This window comes from Phyllobates terribilis, unplaced genomic scaffold, assembly GCF_046119375.1.
Source record: "Phyllobates terribilis strain yellow unplaced genomic scaffold, ASM4611937v1 Scaffold_1__5_contigs__length_1240528914, whole genome shotgun sequence".
NCBI lineage: Eukaryota > Metazoa > Chordata > Amphibia > Anura > Dendrobatidae > Phyllobates > Phyllobates terribilis.
The window spans coordinates 1,144,344,416-1,144,371,830 of record NW_027362761.1 but is presented as its reverse complement, the minus strand read 5'-3'; the positions used below and the strand labels follow the sequence as shown (position 1 = coordinate 1,144,371,830).

General features: G+C 44.9%; 1 protein-coding gene across 2 annotated transcripts in view; it reads left to right on the top strand.

Moving 5' to 3' along the window:
- The window catches only part of SORCS2 (sortilin related VPS10 domain containing receptor 2), a 1,226,315-nt gene that overhangs the window by 1,026,582 nt on the left and 172,318 nt on the right, over positions 1 to 27,415 (top strand). For both annotated transcript variants that reach the window (XM_073647901.1, XM_073647911.1), the window contains exon 8: positions 11,903 to 11,992. In XM_073647901.1, coding sequence (XP_073504002.1) covers positions 11,903 to 11,992 — 90 coding nt within the window. The remainder of the gene's footprint in view (positions 1 to 11,902; positions 11,993 to 27,415) is intronic.

Genomic DNA, 27,415 nt, shown 5'->3' with positions numbered 1-27,415 from the left:
GTAGATTCAGACTGAAGGCAGCAAAACCATTAAAGAATACACATGCAAACAAGAAGTAAAGAAACACGTGCAAAACAAACCAGAATATGTGTTAAAGCTTAGATTTGCTTTCTAGTGCATTAAGAATGAAGAAAAAAGGAGTAATTATAATTCAAATGCAACAGGAAAGATGCCAGCTGCACCATATCACTGATCAATCCCACTGAGTCTGGCAGTGCTGCTGGCACCTCTCCTTTCTCTCTCCCTATCAATTGAACATCTATATTATTTACAGACTACTACTCTCATTTCTTTCAATGCTGCAGTTATACAACACAAAACCGCCTGGAATATTTGTCAAATGTTTTAGGGATTTCTCTTCCTGTCTCAAATGCTGAGCTGTTAGCTTTGACGTCCTCTCACTATTGTAAAATTGCTGCTGCATTCTCTGCCTCAGCTTTTATTCATGCTCTGATAGTCCCTCCTACTTGGCTGCGCTACTGTATATAATGTGATATCAGCAAGGCATTATCGGTAAGGCCATACTGTCACGTCTGATGTCATGTCAGCCTTCTGTGGCTAATGCTATCTTCTGCAATGTGTAAAATGGCAGTAGGCATAATTTTGGAAATTTGAATGAATCTGATTGCAAATTGTTCAAATTTGCCGGGACTTGATTTGATTAATCTCTACTACATACACAAAAAGCAAAAAAACAGGAAACAGCACAAAAAAGATAGTCAGGTGCAAAGGCCCCCCAGGTACATACCAGTCCTTGAAATATCCAAAAAAGTATGGAGGCAGCACACAAAATAGAATGAAGTGATGTAATTTATTAGCCCATATAGCAACGTTTCGGTCCAATATTGTGGACCTTTCTCAAGCATACACATGTATACACATGTATACATCCATACACACACATACACAAAGCCACAGATATTTACATATATGAACATATATACAGTGAAGAAAATACGTATTTGATCCCTTGCTGTTTTTGTAAGTTTGCCCACTGATAAAGACATGAACAGTCTGTAATTTTAAGGGTAGGTTAATTTTAACATTGAGAGATAGAATATCCAAAAAATAATCATGAAAATCACATTGTATAAATTAGATAAATTTATTAGCATTTTGCAGTGAGAAATAAGTATTTGATCCCCTACAAACCATTATGAGTTCTGGCTCCTACAGACCAGTTAGACGCTCCTAATCAACTCGTTACCTGTATTAAAGACAGCTGTCTTACATAGTCACCTGTATAAAAGAAACCTGTCCACAGACTCAATTAATCAGTCAGACTCTAACCTCTACAACATGGGCAAGACCAAAGAGCTTTCTAAGGATGTCAGGGACAAGATCATAGACCTGCACAAAGCTGGAATGGGCTACAAAACCATAAGTAAGACGCTGGGTGAGAAGGAGACAACTGTTGGTGGAATAGTAAGAAAATGGAAGAAATACAAAATGACATGCAATCGACATCGATCTGGGGCACCATGCAAAATCTCACCTCGTGGGTTATCCTTGATCATGAGGAAGGTGAGAGATCAGCCTAAAACTACAGGGGGGAAGTTGTTAATGATCTCAAGACAGCTGGGACCACAATCACCAAGAAAACCATTGGTAGCACATTACGCCTTAAAGCTTTAAAATCCTGCAGTGCCCGCAAGGTCCCCCTGATCAAGAAGGCACATGTGCAGGCCTGTCTGAAGTTTGCCAATGAACACCTGGATGATTCTGTGAGTTATTGGGAGAAGGTGCTGTGGTCAACTCGCCATGTTTGGAGGAAGAGAAATGCTGCCTATGACCCAAAGAACACCGTCCCCACTGTCAAGCATGGAGGTGGAAACATTATGTTTTGAGGGTGTTTCTCTGCTAAGGGCACAGGACTACTTCACTGCATCAATGGGAGAATGGATTGAGCAATGTACCGTAAAATCCTGAGTGACAACCTCCTTCCCTCTGCCAGGACATTAAAAATGAGTCGTGGCTTCCAGCAAGACAATGACCCAAAACATACAGCCAAGGCAAGAAAAGAGTGGCTCAAAAAGAGGCACATTAAGGTCATAGAGTGGCCTAGCCAGTCTCCTGACCTTAATCCCATAGAAAACTTATGGAGGGAGTTGAAGATCTGAGTTGCCAAGTGGCAGCCTCAAAATCTGAATGATTTAGAGATGATTTGCAAAGAGGAGTGGACCAAAATTCCTCCTGACATGTGCGCAACCCTCATCATCAACTACAAGAAACGTCTGACTGCTGTGCTTGCCAACAAGGGTTTTGCCACCGAGTATTAAGTGCTGTTTGCCAGAGGGATCAAATACTTATTTCTCACTGCAAAATGCAAATAAATAATGTATCTAATTTATACAATGTGATTTTCATGATTTTTTTGTGATATTCTATCTCTCAATGTTAAAATTAAACAACCCTTAAAATTATAGACTGTTCATGCCTTTGTCAGTGGGAAATTTACAAAAACAGCAAGGGATCAAATAATTATTTCCTTCACTGTATACCTACACAGATGTTCAGTATATAGAACATCAATGTTTGATTGATGGGAGCCCAACCCTGTGACCCCTTTAATTTATAGAATGAAGGTACCATAGCATTTAGGACTGAGCTGCAGTCCCTGGTTAGTGATGATCATACCCACTTTTTTTCACTAAATTAAATCATATTATTAAAGTTATACCATCAATGTTTCAATTCCATGAAACACCCAAAGGTGTCTTTTTGCTAAGCAGCAGATTTAGAAATGTCTTACCTGATTTCAAGAGATGTTAGAGATGCCTCAGAGGTGTGACTTTACTTCTAAGAAATCTCAGGCGTGTGCTCTTTAATTACACAACGCGTTAGATATGTCCCTGCTTACCAGACAGTCTCTGACTTATGCTCCTACTTACTAGATGCTTCAGAAGTATACCCCTGCTTAGAAGAAGCATCAGTGGAATACCCTGGTAACCAGACACCTCAGAAGTTTTCCCCTGCTTACCAGAAACTTCAAGGGTAAACCCTTGCTTACCAGAAGCCTTAATGGAATGCCCCTGCTTACCAGACCCTTCAGAGGTATGCCCCTGCTTACCAGACACTTCACAGGTATTCCCCTGCTTACCAGACACTTCAGAGGTATGCTCTTGCTTACCAGACACTTCAGAGGTATGCCCCTGCTTACCAGACACTTCACAGGTATTCCCCTGCTTACCTGACACTTCATAGGTATGCCCCTGCTTACCCAACACTTCACAGGTATGCCCCTGCTTACCAGACACTTCACACATATGCCCCTGTTACCAAACACTTCACAGGTATGCCCCTGCTTACCCGACACTTCACAGGTATGCCCCTGCTTACCCGACACTTCACAGGCATGCCCTGCTTACCAGATACTTCACAGGTATTCCCCTGCTTACCAGACACTTCATAGGTATACCCCTGCTTACCAGACACTTCAGAGGTATACCCCTGCTTACCAGACACTTCACAGGTATTCCCTTGCTTACCAGACACTTCAGAGGTATGCCCCTGCTTACCAGATACTTCACAGGTATTCCCCTGCTTACCAGACACTTCATAGGTATACCCCTGCTTACCAGACACTTCAGAGGTATACCCCTGCTTACCAGACACTTCACAGGTATTCCCCTGCTTACCAGACACTTCATAGGTATACCCCTGCTTACCAGACACTTCAGAGGTATGCCCCTGCTTACCAGACACTTCACAGGTATTCCCCTGCTTACCAGACACTTCATAGGTATACGCCTGCTTACCAGACACTTCAGAGGTATGCCCCTGCTTACCAGACACTTCACAGGTATTCCCTTGCTTACCAGACACTTCACAAGTATCCCCCTGCTTACCTGACACTTCATAGGTATACCCCTGCTTACCAGACACTTCAGAGGTATTCCCCTGCTTACCAGACACTTCAGAGGCATGCCCCTGCTTACCAGACACTTCAGAGGTATGCTCTTGCTTACCAGACACTTCACAAGTATTCCCCTGCTTACCAGACACTTCATAGGTATGCCCCTGCTTACCAGACACTTCAGAGGTATGCCCCTGCTTACCCGACACTTCACAGGTATGACCCTGCTTACCAGACACTTCACAGGTATTCCCCTGCTTACCTGACACTTCATAGGTATTCCCCTGCTTACCTGACACTTCAAAGGTATTCTCCTGCTTACCTGACACTTCAGAGGTATGCCCCTGTTTACCAGACACTTCACAGGTATGCTCTTGCTTACCAGACACTTCACAGGTATTCCCCTGCTTACCAGACACTTCATGGGTATGCCTCTGCTTACCAGACACTTCAGAGGTATGCTCTTGCTTACCAGACACTTCAGATGTAAGCCCCTGCTTACCAGACACTTAAAAGGTATGCCCCTGCTTACCAGACACTTCACATGTATGCCCCTGCTTATCAGACACTTGAGAGGAATACACCTGCTTATCAGAAGCCTCAGAGGTATGCCCCTGCTTACCAGACAATTCAGAGGTATGACCCTGCTTACCAGACACTTCAGAGAAATGCACCTTCTTACCAGAAGCCTCAGAGTTATGCCTCTGCTTACCAGACTCCACAGAGTTACGCCTCTGCTTACCAGACTCCACAGAGTTATGCCTCTGCTTACCAGACTCCACAGATTTATGCCTCTGCTTACCAGACTCCACAGAGTTATGCCTCTGCTTACCAGACTCCACAGAGTTATGCCTCTGCTTACCAGACTCCACAGAGTTACGCCTCTGCTTACCAGACTCCACAGAGTTATGCCTCTGCTTACCAGACTCCACAGATTTATGCCTCTGCTTACCAGACTCCACAGAGTTATGCCTCTGCTTACCAGACTCCACAGAGTTATGCCTCTGCTTACCAGACTCCACAGAGTTATGCCTCTGCTTACTAGACTCCACAGAGGAATGCCCCTGCTTACCTGAATCCTCAGAGGTATGCTCCTGCTTACCATAAGCCTCAGAGGAATGCCTCTGCTTATCAGACTCTACCAAGGTATGCCTTTGCTGTCTTTACAAATATGAAAGTGATGCTATATTTGATCTTTCTGTAACTTTATCTGAAGACATAACTGTTCCAGTGTTCAGTACAATAAATAATCAAAACGCCAGGCACAGCAGGATGTATTATACAGTCCCTTTGGCCCATAAATCTACGTAATCTAATTAAATTCTGTGTGGTGTCCAGCCACTTCACTGTTACTTCCTGAATCTCTTGCTTGTGTCAAAATAAAGAATTTAAATCAAAAGTGCTACCAGCAGCAGATAGGGGTAATTCATTTTGCTTGATGTTCATTCTGCAGTGATGAGGAAGGACAGTGATTGATGGTATAAATGGCTTCTGCCTTTATGAACTGCACATTGTCGAGATATGAAGCGATGTTGAGTGATTTATGAAAATAGAAGGTAAACATAGGTTCTGCTGCTACATGCGAATTTACAATCACCGCTACCTCTAGCGACATCAAGTACTGGAAAACCCTTTGTTTCCAACAACAGTTCCTGAAATTAGCTCTTGAGATATGTGGGCAGATTTTATATGTGGCTATATGGAGAGGTTCAATAAGAGAAAATAATACATAAACACATTGTCAAGGATGAATACAGAGAGATCACACAGATCGCACCGCTGCCACCAATTGTCAAAGATCACAGCCGGGGTCACGCGGAACCCACCACGCTGTTATCGTTTTGTCACGAACAACCCTCTGCTGCCCCCTATCATCAGGACAATTACATGATTGACCGGTGATCAACGGAGGAGGCTGCAGGCTGTTACTACTACTAGGCCGGTTATTGGGAAACTAACTGAGCGTATGGTATATACACCTCCGATTCCAACGCATGGAATATATGCATATACTCCCGATACGGTCACTGCCAGCTCCGCACTAACAAAAGTAACTACTCCCTGCCACCACCAATGACTTATAGGCCGATTGGATGCCTGGTTTCAGGTAGCGCATGGCTTTGGGGTGCGGTTTACAGAACAAGAGGATCAGAACTATTACATTTTATATTTAATCCAGAAAGATAAGCAGTGTTTAAAAATATACAAACGATTTTACAAAGGGGACAAAACAATACAGCATATACAATTACATAAAATAAGACTTACTAAACTCTAGTCACAGAGATGGCTCAGCTTAGCGGATGGAAGCAATCTGATTGAAAAACGACTGGTTAACGTCAATCAAGCCTACACTGATATGTATCTACCTTAACATTGAACCCAGATCATAATTTGCCTTGTATTTTTATCAGCACCTAAGTTACATCCACACATCTCCCCTTGATGACTCATATCAGGGTTTGTCATGTGATGTAGCTTCAGTCTCAGAAAATGATGAGATTCCCAACATTCATGATATCTTCACTCCTGGTGATCACAGGCATTCGATATCGCTGTCATATTTTTTATCGGGATTTTGCCTTTCCATAGATAGGAAACATGGCATGGCTGTAGTCATCTGTCTGGTCACTATTCATTTTAGGGCTGATTTGCATGTGTGGCACCCCGAGGTCTGGTTGCCACAGTGGCAGCAATGTCATGTCTGAGAGCAGGTGGGAGGTTCCCTGGTTGGGGACAATTAGCATGCAGCACCTCCTGTCTCAGTCCAGGGAGGGGAGAAATCTGCCCTTTATAAACTGGATCTGGGGCGGGGTTAGTCAGTCGAGTCCAGACAGAGACAAGTTCCAGAGACAGGGACAGGTCAGCAGCAGGCTGAGGAGTCCCTGTAGGCAGAGGAGGAACACGAGGCCAGGAGGGGAACAAGCAGAGTTCATCCTGACCAGAGACTTACTAAGCCGGACACTGGAGTCCGAGGCTGTGAGGGTTATAAGCCCAGCAGCAGAAAACCACCACGCAGGGGACTTCAAGTCCTCTGGCCCAAGGAAGCCCGGAGGCTCAGCCACACGAGAGGGACCACTACTGCCCTGGAGGGGTGAGAAGCACGGAAGGCCCGAGTCGCCAGTCATACAGGTGAGAACAACACGGTACACTCAGAGACGTGGGCTACCACTACACTACAGCAGGATAGCCAAGAAAGGGTGAAGTCAGCACGGTAGGCCTACAAACTCCCCCTGACCAGCGGGATTTCCCAGTTGCTCTCAGACTGACCAGGCCTCCATTGTTAACCTGTATTCCGGACCGGTCCCTTAACCCCTTAACAACATTTGATGTACTAATACGCGTCTGTGCCCTGGGACTTAAGAGCCAGACCCGTATTAGTACGTCATGGCGATCGCGCGCGCACACAGGCTGTGCGGGCGCGATCGCCGCCGGGTGTCAGCTGATTGTCACAGCTAACACCCGGTACTATGTGCAGGGAGCGGTCACGCACCGCTCTCAGCACATTAACCCCCGTGATGCTGCGATCGAAGTCGATCGCACCATTGCGGAGGCAAGGGGAGGTGATCGCAGATACTCACCTCCTCTTCCGGCTTCCAGCGCTGTCTGCCGTGGCTTCCAGGATGTTGCTGTAGCACCCTGAGGATTCGGCTGCTACAGGGGTATTGCACCTCAACCCAGAGGTGTGGTATTCCACTCCCGGGTAAGGATGGAGTGTGGGACTGAGCTCAGTAGGCTGCATGCACTACATACATCCCATTTCCGGGGGACAGAACAACGGTACTCCCACCAGTATATGTGCAGGTACGACAGCGTCTGTCCCTGGCTGGAGTGGGAGGGGGGTGGAACATCCCAGTAGTGTAGGGGCAGATAGGGGGAGTAGTCTGGGTAAATGTAGGAGCTCATTGGGTGCTGGTCACCTGAGCTCACACATAGAGGGAGTATATAAGGTGGGCACAATCTTAGGACAGGGTCAGTCAGTCAGTCAGTGAGTCAGCAGTAACTCCAGGAGAGGAGAAGGAAGAGGGACCCAGAGGCGCAGGACGAGAGGGGACCCCAAGAGCCCATATGAGAACTGATAAGGGTGAAGGGTCGGCAAAAGGGTACCGGATCCCAAGCTGGCGGAGGCCAAAGCAAACCTTAGCCAGGAACCGGAGGTCGTGGGCAAGATTTGCCACGACTCTCACCAAATCCACCAGAATGGCATACCGAGCATAGGGTCAGGGAAGCAGAGAAGGTTCAACCACTCAAGAGATCCGAGGGAGCCGGACACAGGTGGATCCCTGGTGGGAACGGCCAGAGAGAGAGAAGAAGGGAGCTCAGGACCATACTCAGGAATTGCCCGGGAGTTGACCGAGTCCCGCACCTGGTGGACGCAGCACGGCTTGGGTGGTCACTGCTGTACAGAGTGACCCGAGCAACACCAGTGAGTAAAAACCCTGAACTGCATTTCATGCCTCTGAGTCTCCTTGCTGCACCTTCACAACCACCATCCTCCACGTCTGACCCCCTGAGGCTATACCCCTCCCGTTGGGGGTTATACTACCACAGCTGCACACACACCACCAGCCTCAGCGGACCATCCTGCAGCGGCGGCCTTTTGACCGCAAATCAACGGGTGGCGTAGTCGACACTAAGAACATCTGCAAGGACTGCCGCACACTGAGTTTGACACCCTGGGCACGGACCGGGTCACAGCCACTCGGAGACTACAACCCCCATCTGATCCGGCTCCGGGTATCCCTAACAACATGGCCCAGGGGGCGCGTCATTGCCATGACGACCCGATGTCGTCATGACAACATCTGGGTCACCAGACAGCAGGAAGATTTTTTGGACATGCGCAGTGCATCTCCAAACAATCTTCTCCCTGTCCAGCGCTGACAGCCTGCATGACACAGGGATGGTGCTGCATTCCTGTGCCATGCAGGCGATCAGAGAAAAAAAAGTGAAAGTCCCATAGTGGGACAAAGTAATAAAGTATAAAAACTATCAAAAAGTGAAAAAAAAAAAAAAAAAAATTGTAAAAATATAAAAAAATAAATAAAAAAAATAATCCACCAAAAATAAAAATATAATGTACCCATCAATAAATATTATTATAAAAAAAAACAAAAAAAAACAATAAAAGTACACATATTTGGTATCGCCGCGTCCGGAACAACCTGACCTATAAAGCTGTCCCACTAGTTAACCCCTTCAGTGAACACGGTTAAAAAAATAAATAAAAAACGAAGCAAAAAACAATGCTTTATCACCATATCGCCAAACAAAAAATGGAATAACACGCGATCAAAAAGACAAATATAAATAAAAATGGTACCGCTGAAAACATCATCTCGTCCCGCAAAAAACAAGCTGCCATACAGCTCCATCAGCCGAAAAATAAAAAAGTTATAGCTCTCAGAATAAAGCTATGCTAAAAAATATTTTTTTCTATAAAATTGCTTTTATTATGTAAAAGTGCAAAACATAGAAATACGATATAAATGTGGTACCGCTGTAAACGTACTGACCCGAAGAATAAAGCTGCCTTATCAATTTTACCACACGCGGAACAGAATAAAAAAAAAACAAAAAAAACAATTCCTGAATTGTTGTTTTTTGTTTATTCTGCCTCCCAAAAATCGGAATAGAAAGCGATCAAAAAATGTCACGTGCATGAAAATGGCACCAATAACAACGTCAACTCATCCCGCAAAAAGTAAAAGCCGTCAAATGACTGTCTGCCAAAATCTGGAAAAATTATAGCTCTCAAAATATGGCGATGAAAAAACTAGATTTTACAAAAAATGCGTCTTTTAGTGTGTGACAGCTGTCAGTCATAAAAACCCCATATGATTCTGGTATCGCTGTAGTCTCACCGACCCGAAGAATAAGGTCGTCTAATCACTTATACCGTATGAGGAACGGCGTAAAAAATAAACTCTCAGGTTAGGGTTCTGCTAGGGTTAGGGTTGTGCTAGGGTTAGGGTTGTGCTACCGTTAGGGTTGTGTTAGGGTTAGGGCTGGGGTTGGGGTTAGGGTTGGGGTTAGGGTTGTGATGGGGTTGGGATTTTTTTCAAAAGTAAGAAAAAAAGATGACGATATGGCGACTAGTGTTGAGCGCAAGTGCTCGCTACTTCAGTTTGCATCGGGTGTTCTAGTATGCATTGAGTATCGTGGTTATTTGATTGACATGCTCGAGTCTCCGCCCCATATGCTTCAAGGCCCAAAAAACTTTGCAGGGATTGCCTGCCATGCACGAGCGATCCCCGCATGTTTTTTTTTGGGTGTCTAATAACCGTGAAACATCCGGGCGGGGACTCGAGCATGTCACTCGAGCACACGCAGTACATGGTGCATACCTGAGTACCTGATGCAAACTCAAGTAGCGAGCACTTGCGCTCAAGACTAATGACAACTTATTCAATATGATGACCTAATGTTATCAAATTCTGTGTCGTACCTCTGGGTTCAAAATGTTCACTATACACCTTAATAAAATCCTTGAGGGGTATAGTTTCCAAAATGGGGTCACTTGTGGGGGAGCTCCACTGTTTAGGCACATCAGGGGCTCTCCAAACGCGACATGGTGTCCGCTAACAAATTGAATGGAAAATCGGCTCAAATTGTTAGCGGACGCCATGTTGCGTTTGGAGAGCCCCTGTGTGCCCAAACATTGGAGCTCCCCCACAAGTGACCCCATTTTGGAAACTAGACCCCCCAAGGCACCTATCTAGATGCATAGTGAGCACTTGGAACCCCTAGGTGCTTCACAAATTGATTCGTAAAAATGAAAAAGTGAAAAAAAAAAACACTTTTTCATTTTTACGAATCAATTTGTGAAGCACCTGGAGGTTCCAAGTGCTCACTATGCATCTAGATAGGTGCCTTGGGGGGTCTAGTTTCCAAAATGGGGTCACTTGTGGGGGAGCTCCAATGTTTGGGCACACAGGGGCTCTTCAAACGCAACATGGTGTCCGCTAACAATTTGAGCCGATTTTCCATTCAATTTGTTAGCGGACACCATGTTGCATTTGGAGAATCCCAGCATCTTACTTCCTTCTCCAATGCAAAACATACACACACTCATCCAAACCAAGCATGCATGTGAATAGTGGAATCCCACGGAATAGCTGTTGACCCGTAGGAGCATTCACCTAACGGCCAACTCATGGGTACAGCTATCATTAGGAATTAAATGGAAAGTTTCTAACCCCCTGAAACCACCCACAGAATGCAATAGACAATTAGACAAGTAAAACATAATCACTTATATGAAAACCAATGTATCAAATGTACTCTAATAATAAGCTGATTAACACTGTCAATGAATTGCATTTCTCATCATGTACTGATTCTGAATATAAGACTCTATGATACTCCACAGCTACAATCATAATTCTGTTGGTTGTTGCTGAAAACAGTATGCAGCGTTTTCATAAGACACATACTTCAAGCCATACCTTCACTCATATAATACAGTGGCTGAGACCATTTCTTAAAACAGAATTGTAAACTGTCTTGTGTAAAGAATAAACTTCCTACAATGCAATTTCCCAGACTAAATCAGCTCTGAAGCCACCAGAGCTCTGGAGGAAAATATAGGTTATATTTTGGGATCATTACAGGATAAGTAATGTAATATACAGTATATACGCAGTGACTGCACTAGCAGAATAGTGAGTGCAGCTCTGGGGTATAATACAGATTATAACTCAGGATCAGTAATGTAATGTATGTACACAGTGACTGCACAAGCAGAATAGTGAGTGCAGCTCTGGAGTATAATACAGGATGTAACTCAGGATCAGTGCAGGATCAGTAATGTAATGTATATACACAGTGACTGCACAAGCAGAATAGTGAGTGCAGCTCTGGAGTATAATACAGATTATAACTCAGTATCAGTACAGTATGTGTCATTTCTTTCCTATAGTATAGTAGTTGTGCTAAATGAAGTGCATTAAACAATCACAATTATTATTTATGTAATTTATTTTCTATAGTTTACACTATTGCTCTATTATTTTACAATTTTCTTGTGATTTTTTTTTTTTGCAGACAACCGCAGGAAACCAGAGTAAATACTATGTATCCTACCGGCGAAACGACTTTGTGCAGATGAAACTTCCAAAATATGCTCTTCCAAAGGTGAGTAAAACTGTTTTTCTGGGACACGGGGCGATGGACCACTGGCTGTTCTCAGGATGAGGATTTGTATAAACAACACATTCTGTTATCAGAACCCAATGATTACACAGAGAACAAGCACCGCACCACTGTGTCTGAAAGGCAGAAGTTACAGTTGTAAAACAGCTATGCATTAGGCACCACACAGCAGTGCCGATACAACAGTGCCGATACAACAGTGCTGTCTGTATATTACCGCCAGTCAGCTGATCTTTAGGGGTGCGGAGAGTCTGACCACCAGCAATCAGAAATTGGTGGAAATATAAACTGTAGATTGATACAGATAAAAACCAGTAGCTTGATAGTTAAATATGAGATACAGTGGGGAAAATAAGTATTTGATACACTGCAGATTTTGCAAGTTTTCCCACCTACAAAAGAATTGAGGTCTGTAATTTTTGTCGTAGGTACACTTCAACTGTGAGAGGCAGAATCTTTAAAAAAAAATCCAGAAAATCACATTGTGTGATTTTTACATAATTAACCCCTTTACGACCTTGGACATATGAGTCCAAGGTCATCCAAGATCACATCCCTGCACCCCAGGTGAGCTCCGACTATCTAATCAGCTGTCATGTGCCCCTAACAGCCGCAGATGGAATCACAATCCACGGTTGTTAACATGTTAAATGGCGCTATCAATCTCTGACAGCGGCATTTAACATGGTCGTGATGGTAGGACGTCACTAGTCCCGCCCATCGGTGCCGGTGTCACATGATTGCGGGTCGCCGATGGGTTGGCATGACAGCCTAGGGTCTGTATGAGACCCCTGTGGTTGTCATTGCCGGGATGCTATGAGCATCACCCAGTGGTCAGCGCTCATAGCAAGTGAGCACTTTAGTACAGCCCTGCTGTGTGTAGCACAAGCGATCGAATGATCGCAGCTTCTAGTCTCCCATGGAGACTATTGAAGATAGTGAAAGATAGAAAAAAATGTTTTTTGAAAAGTGTAAAAAAATAAATAAATAAAAAAAAATAAAAGTAAAAATCACCCCCCTTTCGCCCCATTCAAAATAAAACAATAAAAAAATAAATATACACATATTGGGTATTGCTGAGTTCAGAAATGTCCGATCTATCAATATATAAAAAGAATTAATTAAATCGCTAAATGGTGTAATGCTTTTTGGTCGCTGCAACATTGCAATAAATTTCAATAAAAGACAATCAAATGATCGTAGCTACCCCAAAATGGTATCAATAAAAACGTCAGCTTGGCGCACAAAAAATAATCCCTCACCCGGCCCCAGATCATGAAAAATGGCGACTTTGTTTTTGCAAACTTTGGATTTTTTTTTCATCACTTAAATAAAAAAAGAACCTGTACATGTTTGGTATCTACGAACTCATGATGACCTGGAGAATCACAATGGCGGGTCAGTTTTTGCAATAAGTGAACATGGTAAAAAAAAAAATCCAAAAAACAATTGTGAAAATACACTTTTTTTGTGGAATTTCACCGCACTTTGATTTTTTTCCCGTTTTCCAGTACACGATATGGTAAAACCAATAGTGTCGTTCAAAAGTACAACTCGTCCCATAAAATACAAGCCCTCACATGGCCATTTTGACTGAAAAATAAAAAAGTTATATCTCTGGGAAGAAGGGGAGCAAAGAATGCCTTGTTCCTTCTATTCTTCCTTCTATTCTTCCCACCATGATGTCCTTCTCCAGTGATTGCTCTCTTCGTATGATGTGTCCAAAGTAGACTAGCCGTAGCTTTGTGATCCTTGCTTCTGGTGACATGTCTGGCTTGATTTGTTCCAAAATTAATTTGTTTGTTCTTCTTGCATTGATGACATCCTTCTCCAGTACCACATTTTGAATTCATCGATTCTTCTTCTGTCTCGTTTCTATAAATGTATAATCATGGTACTTTTTATAGCATTACACCAGGATGCACTTTTTTTTTTTTTTACAAAGAAATAAATATATCCAACAGATGCAACACTCACCAATGCATAAAAAATCTGTTACTTTATTCCAAACATGTGAGGAACAGCAAGAAGGTGAAATACTAAATTGATTTGTAATCCCAGCATAGTAAAGTATGTAGACGATAGATTTGCTTTTTTAATGCTTCAGGTTCTTTTATTTGCTCCTGCAAGGAATGACAGGTTATATTCCACCAACGTTTCAACTAAATAGGTTTAATTTTGTCTTGGATAATTTATACAAAATACATATGAACAGATGATCAGAATTATATACATATAGTAGGAACTAGGGGCAAAACAGCGCAAATATGGTCTTATTTGAAAATAACAATTATGCAAATAAAAGGATACGGTGTGACAAACAACCATGAATACGCATGAAAATAGCTGCGGCAGATCCACGGGTCTTCCGACCAAGAAAGAGAAAATAAAAAGGAGCCAAAAGTGGTTTATCCGCGCCGCTGGTAGGCAATGAAGATCCAAATGGAAGTATAATAAAGGATTTTTTATTTCAGGTTCTTTAATCAACGTGTTTCAAAATCATTCCAGACTTCTTCCTGAGGACACAAACCATATAGCGGTTTGCGTCCTGAGGAAGAAGTCTGGAATGACTTCGAAATACGTTGACTAAAGAACCTGGAATAAAAAATCCTTTATTTTACTTCCTTGAGAATTATATACATAACATAGACAAAGATTGTGACACAAGCTAAAGAAATATATTCAAATATATACATTAAGTTGCAAAAGGTCTCAAAGTTTTCTCAAATTTAACGAGGGCAATGCAAATGGACCAGATGTTATCTGTAAAATAAATTTGATAGGCCAGAAAGGGTTAACTTTGTCACAAGATCTGTAGCTATAGTGGGGCAGATGGTTACATGTCCCAAAAGAAGTGTGAGGCCATTGGAACATGTATATGTCACTGACGCGCCCCCTGGGCCTAGCGTACACGTGTAGTGGGTTACCCGGAACCAGGTCTCTGGTGGTTGTAGTCTCCGTGGCGGCGACTTGGTCCCGTGGCTCAGGGCGGTCAAACCAGTGGCAGTCTTTATAGGGTTTTAAGTTAATTGTCCGACTACGCCACCCGTGAATTGCGGTCAGTGTGGACCGCTGGTGCAAGGTAGATCGCTGGGGCTGATGGTGTATGCAGCTGAGGTAGTGTGACTCCCCACGGGAAGAGTGGAGCCCCAGGGCAGTGTAGTAGATGATGGGAGTGATGGTGCGAGCGTCCCAGCACTAGTAGTGCTGGCGCGGCGATGAAGCACAGAGACGTGGGATTGCAGTTCAAAGGCTTTACTCACAGTTCTTTATATTCCAAATCACTTCGGTACCGGTAGTGACTGCCCAAGCTGTGCTGCGTCCACAAGGCAAGGGGCTCGGTCAACCCCCAGGCAATTCCAGAGTGTGGCACAGGACTCCCTTCGATTCCTTTCTCTGGCCGTGCCCCACCACTGACACTACTTTTGTCCAGCTGCCTCGGGCCTTCTCTTGGGATGTTGGATGTCCACTTCCCTGACCCAATGTGGTATGCCTTTCTAGTAGGTGTAGTGAGTGGTCGCACCAAGATGTGATCACGACCGCCGGTCCTTGGCTGAGGATTAGTCGCCTCTACCAACTTGGGATCCGGTACCCTGTTCTGCCAACCCGTCACCCGCAATCTCCTGGGCCTTTGGGGTTCCTTCTGTCTTCGTGTCTCTGGGCCTCTCTTAGTGTTCCGTTCCTTTTTTCCTCTCCTTTCTGTCCCTCTCTGCTGGTCCTGTCCTCTCTGCTGTTTCTGGCCCTCACTCCAGGCCTGCCTCGTGGAGCTGGGCCCAGGCTGAGCCACAGCTCCCTGTCAGCCCTCTCTGGCTGAGCTCCTTCTCTCACTGAACTAACTACTGTCCTAAGATGGTGCCCACCTTATATACCTCCCTCTCTGTGTATGAGCCCAGGTGACTTGCAACCAATGGGCTCCTACCTATGCCCAGAAACCCAACCTCTATCTGCTCCTACATCACTGGGTTTTCCTCCCCCCTCCCCACTCCAGCCAGGGACAGATGCTGTCGTGCCTGCACTTCTATCTAGTGGGAGCACTGTTGAGCTGTCCCTCGGAAATGGGGTGTGTGTGATGCATGCAGCTTACTGAGTCTTGGTCCACACTCCATCCTTACCCGGGAGTGGAATATCACACCTCTGGTCTGAGGTGCAATACCCCTGTAGCGACCGAACCCTCGGGGCGCTACATTCCCCCCTGGTAAATCACAGCACGTCCTCGGGCTGGAAAACAGTAAAAACAATTTTAAACATACAAATTTTTAGAGTGCACTTGCATATAAGACATTAACTATTAACTCATCCCTCTATGGGAGGTATTCTTCTCTTTTTAACGTTACTGGTTACACTTTCATAAAACATCCTGCTAATGCCACCGGAACTCTTTTATAAAACACTATATAAAACTTTTGCATTACTATTTTAGCAGCATATTAAACTTCTTCACATAAGACATTTTCAAGTAAAACATTTTTTTTCAAAAACACATTCTTGAGTTCTGGCCGCGGTGCAACTTGCGATCAGGTGTTCCTTCTTCTTAAAGGTGCAACAGTCCAATTAATTTGTTCTGATGTAGACATTGCAGTCTTTTTATAAAACCAGTAGGGGGCGCTTTAAGAAGCGCAACTATTTACAGGATGGCCGCTCTCAGTCCTCGGCCAGGTCAGGGAAAGGGATGGCTGTTCTCAGTCCCCAGCCAGGTAGGGAAAGGGATGGCTGTTCTCAGTCCCCAGCCAGGTAAGGGATATAGGGGGTAACTTTGGCAGGTAACAGTCCACATTAGTCCCAACGGGGACCACACTTCAGTCCAGTAACAGTTCCAACATCAATTCTCATACCCTGACGGGTAACTATATACAGTTCCACTTTACCGTTTATTGGTAACGGCGTCCTCCTGATGCTCCTTGCTCCTCCGGGTAATCTTCAGGTCCGTCCGGACCCTCTGGGTACTCAGTGTCTGGGCGGTACTGCAGTTCCTCCTCGGTTAAACGGTGGATGTGGAGGGCGTACAGTCCTTTGGCTCCTTTGTGCCGGGTGTAAGTGACCACGTCACCAGGGTACAGGTCACGTCCGTGATGTCCCTCTGGCAGGTGACCCTCGACGTTCCTTCTGGTCACGAAGACGTCGTTTGCGGCCTCCGGGTCTCTAATGAAGCCCTAGCCGTGCTCCAGCTGGAACTTTACTACGGTCCCGGTGGCTCGGGGACCGCGGAAGGCGTGGAGTTCCTGACGGGCTCTCCGCTTTGCGCTCCGGGCTTGGAGTCGCTCCTCCCTGCTGCGTCTCTGCCGCCGCTCTCTCTCGAAAGTGGCCAGCTGCTGACGGCAGGACTCCAGGCGACGGGCTGTGTCTGCCCGGGTTTCTTGGGGGAACCCCTCTAGATTTTCGCCAGTGGGGTCCCACTCAAATTGGGCTTCTTCTAGCGGGAGCGGGGTGTCCTCTACGGGCTCTGGAGCCGGTATCAGAGGCTCGCGCGGGGGCTGGGTTTTCCAGGGCTGACCGCTGGTCAGTTCAGCCGGCCATTCCAGCGGCAGTCCATCCAGACCAGTATGATGGGCAAACAGGTCCACGCCCAGCGGTGGTATGGCAGGGGACCCCAGTCGGGGAGCAGCGCCCGGGGGCACTCGGCCTTGCGACCAGGCCGGTGATCGTCTGCTGGTCATGCCCGGGAGTGGCGCAGCCAGGGTAGGGGGCGCTGGTGAGGCAGCGGTGGCCGGGTGCACTAGGCCTTGCGTCTCGGCCTCTGGCGTCTCCTTCTTTACTGCGCCCGGGTTCAAAGGGCACGGCGCGGGGCGGGGCGTGACAGCGACGCTTGCAGCCTGAGGCCTAGCTGACAGTGGTGGAGGTGTGGTGTCTGGCACGGTCCCCGGGGCTTCGGGTCCCGCAGCGGAAGGTGGGGGCAGGCTGGTGGCCTCAGGGCTTGGGGTGATGACGTCCCCGTTACCTGCCTCAGTCTCTATGGCCTCCTCCGCGGCATCGTCCGCGGCCGCCGGTCCACCTTCACCGCCCTCGGAGGCAGGCGCGCTGCTCGGTCCTCGCGATGTCTCCTGCTGGCGGGTTCCATGCTGCCGGGCCAACTCCTCCTTCCACCCGGCAAACACATCTCGCTGCGCCCGGACCATCCTCCGATTTAAATCCTCCAGCGCAGCTCGCACACACTCCGGGTCTCTGGGCAGCTGTGCCAGCAACTCCGTTAGGCTGCACGGTGGTTCAGCCTGCAGGAGGCTGCGGGCCAGGGTGCTGGTGGGGTTCGCTGCTCCTTCCATCTCCGGGTGCGGTATGTCCAGACTGATCCAGGCCGCACCCGGCCCCACAGTTTTCTTTCCTGTCCGCCCCCATGAGGGGTGGTCTTGGGGCCACCTGCTGACAATCACCTTTAGGGGCAGCCCCCCACGTTGACATCTCCACAGCTGCACTCATAGCTGTTGGGGGCGGGCTCCTTCTTTGGCGCCACTCTGGGACCTGGCCGACGATGGGAGGTGGCCTCCTGCTGTCCTTTGGTGCGCACATAATGGCGTCCGCTCTGCCGGGGCGGGAAAAACGGCTGAAGATGGCAGGAAACGACCAAAGATGGCATCGATGGCAGGAAACGACTAAAGATGGCGTCCGATGGCGGGAAACTTCTCTCAGGTAAGTGCAAAGTCTCTTTCTGGCACGCAATACCCGTTAGTGGCAGGCTGGTAACGATCCTGCCGACTACGCCAAAGTTGACGCGCCCCCTGGGCCTAGCGTACACATGTAGTGAGTTACCCGGAACCAGGTCTCTGGGGGGTTGTAGTCTCCGTGGCGGCGACCCGGTCCCGTGGCTCAGGGCGGTCAAACCAGTGGCAGTCTTTATAAGGTTTTAAGTTAATTGTCCGACTACGCCACCCGTGGATTGCGGTCAGTGTGGACCGCCGGTGCAAAGTAGACCGCTGGGGCTGATGGTGTATGCAGCTGAGGTAATGTGACTCCCCACGGGAAGAGTGGAGCCCCAGGGCAGTGTAGTAGATGATGGGAGTGATGGTGCGAGCTTCCCAGCACTAGTAGTGCTGGCGCGGCGATGAAGCACAGAGACGTGGGATTGCAGTTCAAAGGCTTTACTCACAGTTCTTTATATTCCAAATCACTTCGGTACCGGTAGTGACTGCCCAAGCCGTGCTGCGTCCACCAGGCAAGGGGCTCGGTCAACCCCCAGGCAATTCCAGAGTGTGGCACAGGACTCCCTTCGATTCCTTTCTCTGGCCATGCCCCACCTCTGACACTACTTTTGTCCAGCTGCCTCGGGCCTTCTCTTGGGATGTTGGATGTCCACTTCCCTGCCCCTATGTGGTATGCCTTTCTAGTAGGTGTAGTGAGGGGTCGCACCAAGATGTGATCACGACCGCCGGTCCTTGGCTGAGGATTAGTCGCCTCCACCAACTTGGGATCCGGTACCCTGTTCTGCCAACCCGTCACCCGCAATCTCCTGGGCCTTTGGGGTTCCTTCTGCCTTCGTGTCTCTGGGCCTCTCTTAGTGTTCCGTTCCTTTCTTCCTCTCCTTTCTGTCCCTCTCTGCTGGTCCTGTCCTCTCTGCTGTTTCTGGCCTTCACTCCAGGCCTGCCTCGTGGAGCTGGGCCCAGGCTGAGCCACAGCTCCCTGTCAGCCCTCTCTGGCTGAACTCCTTCTCTCACTGAACTAACTACTGTCCTAAGATGGTGCCCACCTTATATACCTCCCTCTCTGTGTATGAGCCCAGGTGACTTGCAACCAATGGGCTCCTACCTATGCCCAGAAACCCAACCTCTATCTGCTCCTACATCACTGGGTTTTCCTCCCCCCTCCCCACTCCAGCCAGGGACAGATGCTGTCGTGCCTGCACTTCTGTCTAGTGGGAGCACCGTTGAGCTGTCCCTCGGAAATGGGGTGCATGTGATGCATGCAGCTTACTGAGTCTTGGTCCACACTCCATCCTTTCCCGGGACTGGAATATCACACCTCTGGTCTGAGGTGCAATACCCCTGTAGCGACCGAACCCTCGGGGCGCTACATCACGAACACCACCCACTCGCTACACACATGACTTGGATGTGACTGTAAAGGGCAACTCTGCTTCTCACTCACTCATCCACTCATTTTTCACATAGGCTGACAATGAGCTAAACGCACCCCAAAGTAAGTTCAGATATCCATACTATAGTTTTCACTGCCAAAACTTGCCGTTTTGACAAGTCAGCGAGACGCCTGCCTTGGATGATGCACTAGTACACACACACACACAAAAAACTTTCCCAAATATCTGATAGGTACTCTTCTCGCACTTTTGCATACACACGGTAGTACAACCAAGTTGTAATCTCCCTCTTTGAGGTTGTGGGTATAACCAAGCTGTACTCTCCCTCTTTGAGGTTGTGGGTACGTTTAGAACAGCAAGGAACAAACGTATTACATTTTAGATTTAAGATACAAAAAAGAGGCATGGTGCTTATAAAGTTACAAATAGATGAAAGAAATTAAAATACATCTATATTAGGAAAAAACAGTACAGAAATAAAAGGGTTAAATACAGAAACATCTTATGGATGGAATCTGTGAGATCTTCTGGTGGAAATTAGTACAGATCTACAATGAATGTTGTATCTCCTGGGTCTGACAATGAGTTTTTCAGGATGAGATGTTATAAAGGGTCTCATCCCCACCCCTTATTCCTCTCTTGGCCATAGTGAGAAGAAGATGGCTAATTGTATGCACGGAAATTTTTTGCAAAGACATGATTCTAATTTATGTCATATTTTCTCACAGGAGCTCCTAGTAGAATAATATGACCACCATATTTCCAAGCTCTCTTTTACCATTCTCGACACACCAAACACGACTATAATATATCCATAATTCGAATTTATATTACATTTCCCTAAGGCCAAAAATCTGGGTACTTGAACCTACAGAAGCGAGTTTAGGTCCCTTGATCACAGATATATCTGTGGATGATGTTAATATCAGATTGTTATAGGTATAGCATGAAAATATTCCATTTCCATTGCCATGTGATGTCCCAGGTATGCTGGAGACGTCCAGTCTACTTAGGGCAAATCCAGGCACCTGAACTCACAGAAGCGAGTTTAGGGTCTCTGATCACAGATATATCTGTGAATGATATTGATATCAGATTATTATAGGTATAGCATGGAAATATTTCATTGCCATGTGATGTCCCAGGTATGCTGGAGACTTGGTCTACTTAGGGCAATTATCTTTACATGCATATTTAAGCACCTCTTTGCTAGTGCAAAAAATACATAGAGAAAGTTTGCTTTATCTGGAACGGTTGGCTCCCTGCTAATTTATTGCTAATTGATTTACCTACTCACATTAGTTACAGCCAGGTGTCCAGTGATATTCGATTTTTATTTATCTAATCCATAACACATTCCATAACAGTGTACACATAAGCAGATGGAAACTGAGTACAATAAGAAAAAGTACCTGTATAGCCCGCCAGTAGGGTATATGGTGTATGGTGGGGTTCTAAGACGCCAGCTGAGTGGGTGGTAGTTGTTTAACGCGGGGTTTTTGGGTGGTAGTATGGCGCCAAAGGCCATGGAAGAACAGGAAGAAGCGTTTAGTGCTCTTAGAATTCCACGCTCTTGTTTGTCTCATGTGTGGAATAAATTAATGTATTGGTTTTATGCACAGATGAGTGCCGCTTATTTATCTTATTTTTCAGATATATTTAATTTTTTTAACTGTGATATATTTAAATTGGACATATATATATTTTTAATTCTTTTGATGCTGCATGGGAATTATTGTGCTGAGAGTGCCGATACGATCTTCTATGGATTGATCTCTTTTTTTTTTTTGACAATGTATTAGGATAAAATTACTGTCAGTACATAGAAATAGCAGGCCATTCATCGCGGCAGGACTTATCTAGCTCTCACAGTGGCTACAATTGTTCAGTGCTATGTGGAAACAGTAATTTGGTAGTACAGTCTACTTCTAAGCAAAACTTCAATGACAAGAGACTAAAATAGAACGATATCCCATTACTGTACTATAAAACCTCTTCATTCAAATTATACAGGGACCAGGGTCATGGAAATATGAGGGAATTGTTAACTAGATACAATTATTAGTAAATAAAATGAGGATTTATTTACAAACTGCACTTTGTGGCTAATCAGAAGGAATGATGACAGCAGCAGGAGAGGATGGTGCTCATATTGTAGGGAAAAGTGACCTGTCCACTCAGGTTATTATGTAATTGAACACAGGGCTTATTGTTACTGAAGAAAAGTCATAAAGCGGATTGTGATAGAATATTCTGTAAGCAGGCAGGTCATGGACATACTACAGCAGCAGGAGAGAAGTATGATGATCTTGTGGAAGGCACTGACTAGATGGGATCAGGCAAAATTCGACTTCACTTGATCGCTCGGGAAATTCGAATTGCTGAGCAGTTATTCTACGCTAATTTAATCTACCTTATTGTGCACTGGGGTGTCTCCAGACCCCAGAGCTTAATAAATGTAATATGTAAAAAATAAAGAAAATCATTATACTCATCTCACTGCTCACCTCTCCTCCGCTCCTCTACTCCTCAATGTCACCCATCTGATCTTCAGATTTCTGCTGTTTTCCATGAATTTCTTGGGTCCTGTAAAAGGTTATAACGCCATTGGGTGCGACATAACCTCGCGTGCACATGCTCAGAATGGGAGAGGTCTGCCTGGGAAGGGGTCTAATAAAACTTGGAAGCCCCGGCCCAATGTGAGAGGTCCAGGGAATTCAATGCGACAAGGACCGGCTGGGTGATGGTGAGTGAGGAGGTGGGCGGTAAGGGGAGTATAAAGATTTATTTACATTTTTATGGCCTTTTACAATTCAGAAAAAAGGCAGCCAATGGTCAACATTTTGTTGAATCCACAAGGAAACAAATTACAAAAAATCCACATTTTGGTTTATGCGGATTTTTGTAACCTTCAAGTAGAATTCAATCCATTCAAATTTATTCACTCATCTCTACCTGCGACCGGTCCGCTCATGTTAATATGATAGTGAAAGCAGGGTGGACAGTAGAAAAGTCATGAATTGGATGGTGGTAGAATATTCTGTAGGCAGTCAGATCAATGGACTGATTTCAGCAGCAGGAGAAACATGTCTTGACTTTGTGGCAGGCAGTGACCTGTTCACTCATATTGTTATCCTAATGAAGGATTTCATAAAGCGGGACAGAGTTAAGAAATTTGCAGGATAGAATGTTCTGTAGCCAATCAGGTCTATGGTGTGATTACAGCTTCAGAAGTAGAGTGTGATGATCTTGTGGGATGCAGTGACCATTCCACTACTGTTATTATGAAGACAAGGCTTCATATGAGGGGGCGGAGTTGTGCAATTGAAAGTAACAGGACATTCTGCATCCAGTTCAGATCACTGGACCGATTACAGCAGCAGGGGAGGTGTGTGCTGATCTTGTTGGAGGCAGTGACCTGTCTACTCTTGTATTAAGGCATAGCTTCATGTTACAAGGGCATGGTTATAAAGTGAGTGAGTGGGATGTTCTAACATCTTGAATGGATATACCATAGCAGCAGAAGTGGAATATGTTGATTTTGAGGAAGGCCATGAGCTGTTTACTTAGTTATTGAAGGCAGGGCTTTCTATGACAGGAGTCATGAAATGGGAAGGGTAGAACATTTTGTAGCCAATCGTGTCACTTGACTTATTACAGCAGCAGAGGAAGAGTGTGCAGATTTTGAAACAAAAAAGAACTGATCATTTAAACCATGGACATTTATTAGAATCTCTCCTCCATTCTATACACAACATTACATATGCATTAAACATATTTCATTTATTTTAGAAAGACTGCTTTTAATTTTGTTGCATTTTCAGACTATGTACAAGGTGGATTTACAGTCTTGCATCTGGCTTCACTAAAACAGATGCTTGTTAGTATGCAAGAAGTTACCTAAATTAAGCACTTTGCTAAATTGACGTTTATATCAGTGTATATATGACGGGTAAATGAAGTAAATTATGCTGCATTTCATTAGTAGAAGAAGAACATTCCTTTAAATTATAATTTATATTTATGCAATGCTCGCCGAGCGGCTAATGACCATTTTTCACTTGTGCGAATCTTGATTAAGTAAACGCCTGCAGAACAAGTGGGAGGCCGCTCCGGTGCGCACACCATAATATATCACTAGTAAGTTATACTGTGCTTGCATAGGCATCACTGTTTTATTAGGCTACGTTAATTACTCCTGCCAGACATGGTGAAAATACATCCATAGTAATAGACCCTACAGTTTAAATGCATTAACAGCTCGCAAAATATATTACTGCACCGACTCCTATAATGCTGCTGCTCCCCTTCGGAGTCACGTATTTTGTCTGAACTAATTCTGGTGATAAATACGGAATATGAAGAATGTAACGACGACTTGAAAATGAATTGTGGCTGCAAAAACTTAGACATGATTTAGAGGCCATCAGCAAGAAGGGTTGTGTCCTGCCATAGCGGTGTTAAAATTAAAGATTATTATTTGTTAAAAATTGGATTTTTTTTTATTTTCCAGAAATAGTACTACCCTTGTCCAGTGGCTGCGTCTAGTACTTTATCTCAGCTACATTCTTGAATAAGGTGGACAACATTGGCATTGCTTGTGAAAAAAGGCGACTTATGGGTCATGAGTAGGGATGAGCGGATTAGTGGAAGTTTGGGTTCTGGTATCCGACCCGAACTTTATTCCAAAGTTAGTTTAGAGTACCAGAACTGTACCCGAACTTCAACCAGAACCCGAGAAAAATGGGGACCCAAACTTTTTTATCTGGAAAATATTCTCTCTCTCCTCTCAGACTTCCCCTGGAACTCCAAACATTGCAATGGACTTCCAGGAGAAGTCTGTGTTCGGCGATTAGCACCGATACGAATCCCGAACTTTTAAGTTCGAGTTCACTCATCTCTAGTCATAAGAGGAGAGCAAGAAAAGCAGTACTCACCACCCGTAATTTCAGTAAAATGCATTTTATTTTGGTCACAGGATTGCAGATCAGTGAAATAAGCAACAGCTGTTTCGCATGACTACGCGCTTCTTCTGGCGCACACTCAAATTGTTAAAGTTGTAAAGTTCTAGTAAAAACAGGTAAATTTGCAATTTACTTGGCATTAAAAATTCTCTTTTCTCAATGTGGTTGGTCTCCTAGGCAAGAAGTGCAGCGCTTACAGGCTCTTTTCTATAAAGCTTGTAAGTGTTGCTCTGAAGCAGAAGCAGTGCCATGTGCTCCTCCAGTGTTGCAGATGCAAAGTTTCCTCTGCTTGCAGCATCGGAGAGCACACAATTCGAGCCACAGGACCAAACTATCAATCAATATGGAGCACTGTACCCCTTGGCAAGCAGGAACCCAAAAGGGAGAAGAGCTGAAGATTGATGTTGAGAAAAACCCTTTAATTCTTGACAACACCTTTAATTATTATTTGCCTTGTCTGGTTTTCCTGCATAGTACCTTATCATAGGTTAGCCATACGAGTTGGTCTGATCAGTTGTTGAATAATATGTCTGTTTTATTGGAGTTCAAGACTCACGGATTCCCAACAATGTAAAAATGTTTTAATGACCTGACATTGGTGTAGGTCTGTAAGCTGGAATCCCACTGTAAGGAAGGGCCTGCAATGCTAAGTAGAGTGCACCAAATCCAATTTATATTTTGTACTCTCATCTTGGATCTAAGGGGTAAGGTTTCTCCTTGTGGAGAGTGACATGACAGGTCTGGCACGCCAGTATGAGGAGACTTAAACGCCTTGCATGCTCCTCTGGGAAATTAAATATGCAAATTGTCTCTTCAGAGAGGAAGAGGACTTGAACTCTAGTGGAAGTAGCACTCCTGCAAGTAGTTATCAACCTTTTAAAGAGTGACTTAAGATAAAACCCTAAATCAGAATCTCAATTTGTAGACACTGTTTCAGGATGTTGCCCCTCGTCAGTGCAAAGTATAAGATATGATTTGGCTGGGTGAAAGGCTAAGACTGGGAGAGACAATTTGCATATTTAATTTCCCAGAGGAGCATGCAAGGCATTTAAGTCTCCTCAGACCTGGCATGCCACTCTCCACAAAGAGAAATCTTACCCCTTAGATCCCAGTCTTAGCCTCTCACCCAGGCAAATCAGATCTCATACTTTGTACTGATGAGGGGCAACACCCCGAAACACCGTGTTTGCTAATTGAGATTCTGATTTGGCTTTTATCCTAAGTTATATTTCAAGGCTCGTTAAAGGATCGATAATGACTTGTAGGATTCCTACTTCCAATAGGTGGCGCTAGAGTTAAAGTCCTCTTCCTCTATGAAGAGACAATTTGTGTACTCTCATCTTAAAACACCTGTAAAAAAGTAAAGATGTTCATGTCCTTGTAGCCTTTTTTACTACAAACATCCATAGAGATTCCAGCCCACAATTTCTCATAGTATCCTATTAAAAAAGTGAAAAACTGAAGCAGCTGTAGACTTACTAGTTGTACTGGAGAAATGTTGCAGATTTTGGATCATCTTCCCCAATCTCCTTTTTTGCGTATGTACTTTTTATGCCAATAGCTCTAATAAATAACCCTAACCTAATGTAGATCTGTAGAGCTGCTTTGTGCGTTTGCTGTTGGCTTCTCCTTACCCTCTCTCACAGCATGACTCTCAGCCATGGGCTAGGACAGAGGATCTATAACACGATCCCCTTTTTTCTCTTGCCTAAGATAAAGGCATATGATGTTATTAATCTGGCCCTTTAGATTTGTCATTGGCTTAGGGCTTGCAGTACAGGATGTAATATAGAAATACATAATAAATAACTAAAAAAATATATAAAATAAGACATAATACAGAAGCTAAAACATGTCTGCAGCACAGAATAAAGGAGTTGTCCGTTAATTTATTGTTAAGTTTTCTAACAATGAGCTCATGGTGTTTCTAAAATGGAAAAAGACAAACACACCAACCAGACCCTTTGTTTTCCTCCGTACTGCTACCGGTGTCGCCTACTGGTCTCCTGGATACCTTTTCTGGTGGGGGCATTAGATGGCTACTGCAATGAATTAACAATGTTCCATTTGAGCTACAAAATAGAGCTGGGAGGCTATTTTTTTCAGTAGGAGTTTCTGGTGACCTCTGCAGCCAATCGGTCACTCATTTGTCTGCTGTGGTCCCCAACAGCCTCCAATGAGAAGCAGCCAGAAGGAGGAGCGGTGAGGTGTCCAGTTTGGGAATATGTTTTTTTTTTTATAATTTATCACTGCCAATCAAACCACTTTAAATAGTTTATTAGTAGTGCACAGTCCCCTTTATGACATCAGGTGACAGCATTTGTGGCCTAGAATAAAGGACCTGCACTGTAATCCCTTCATAACTTGTAAACTTACCTGGAGAAAGTGAAATTTACTATATTGGTTGTAGGCCAATGT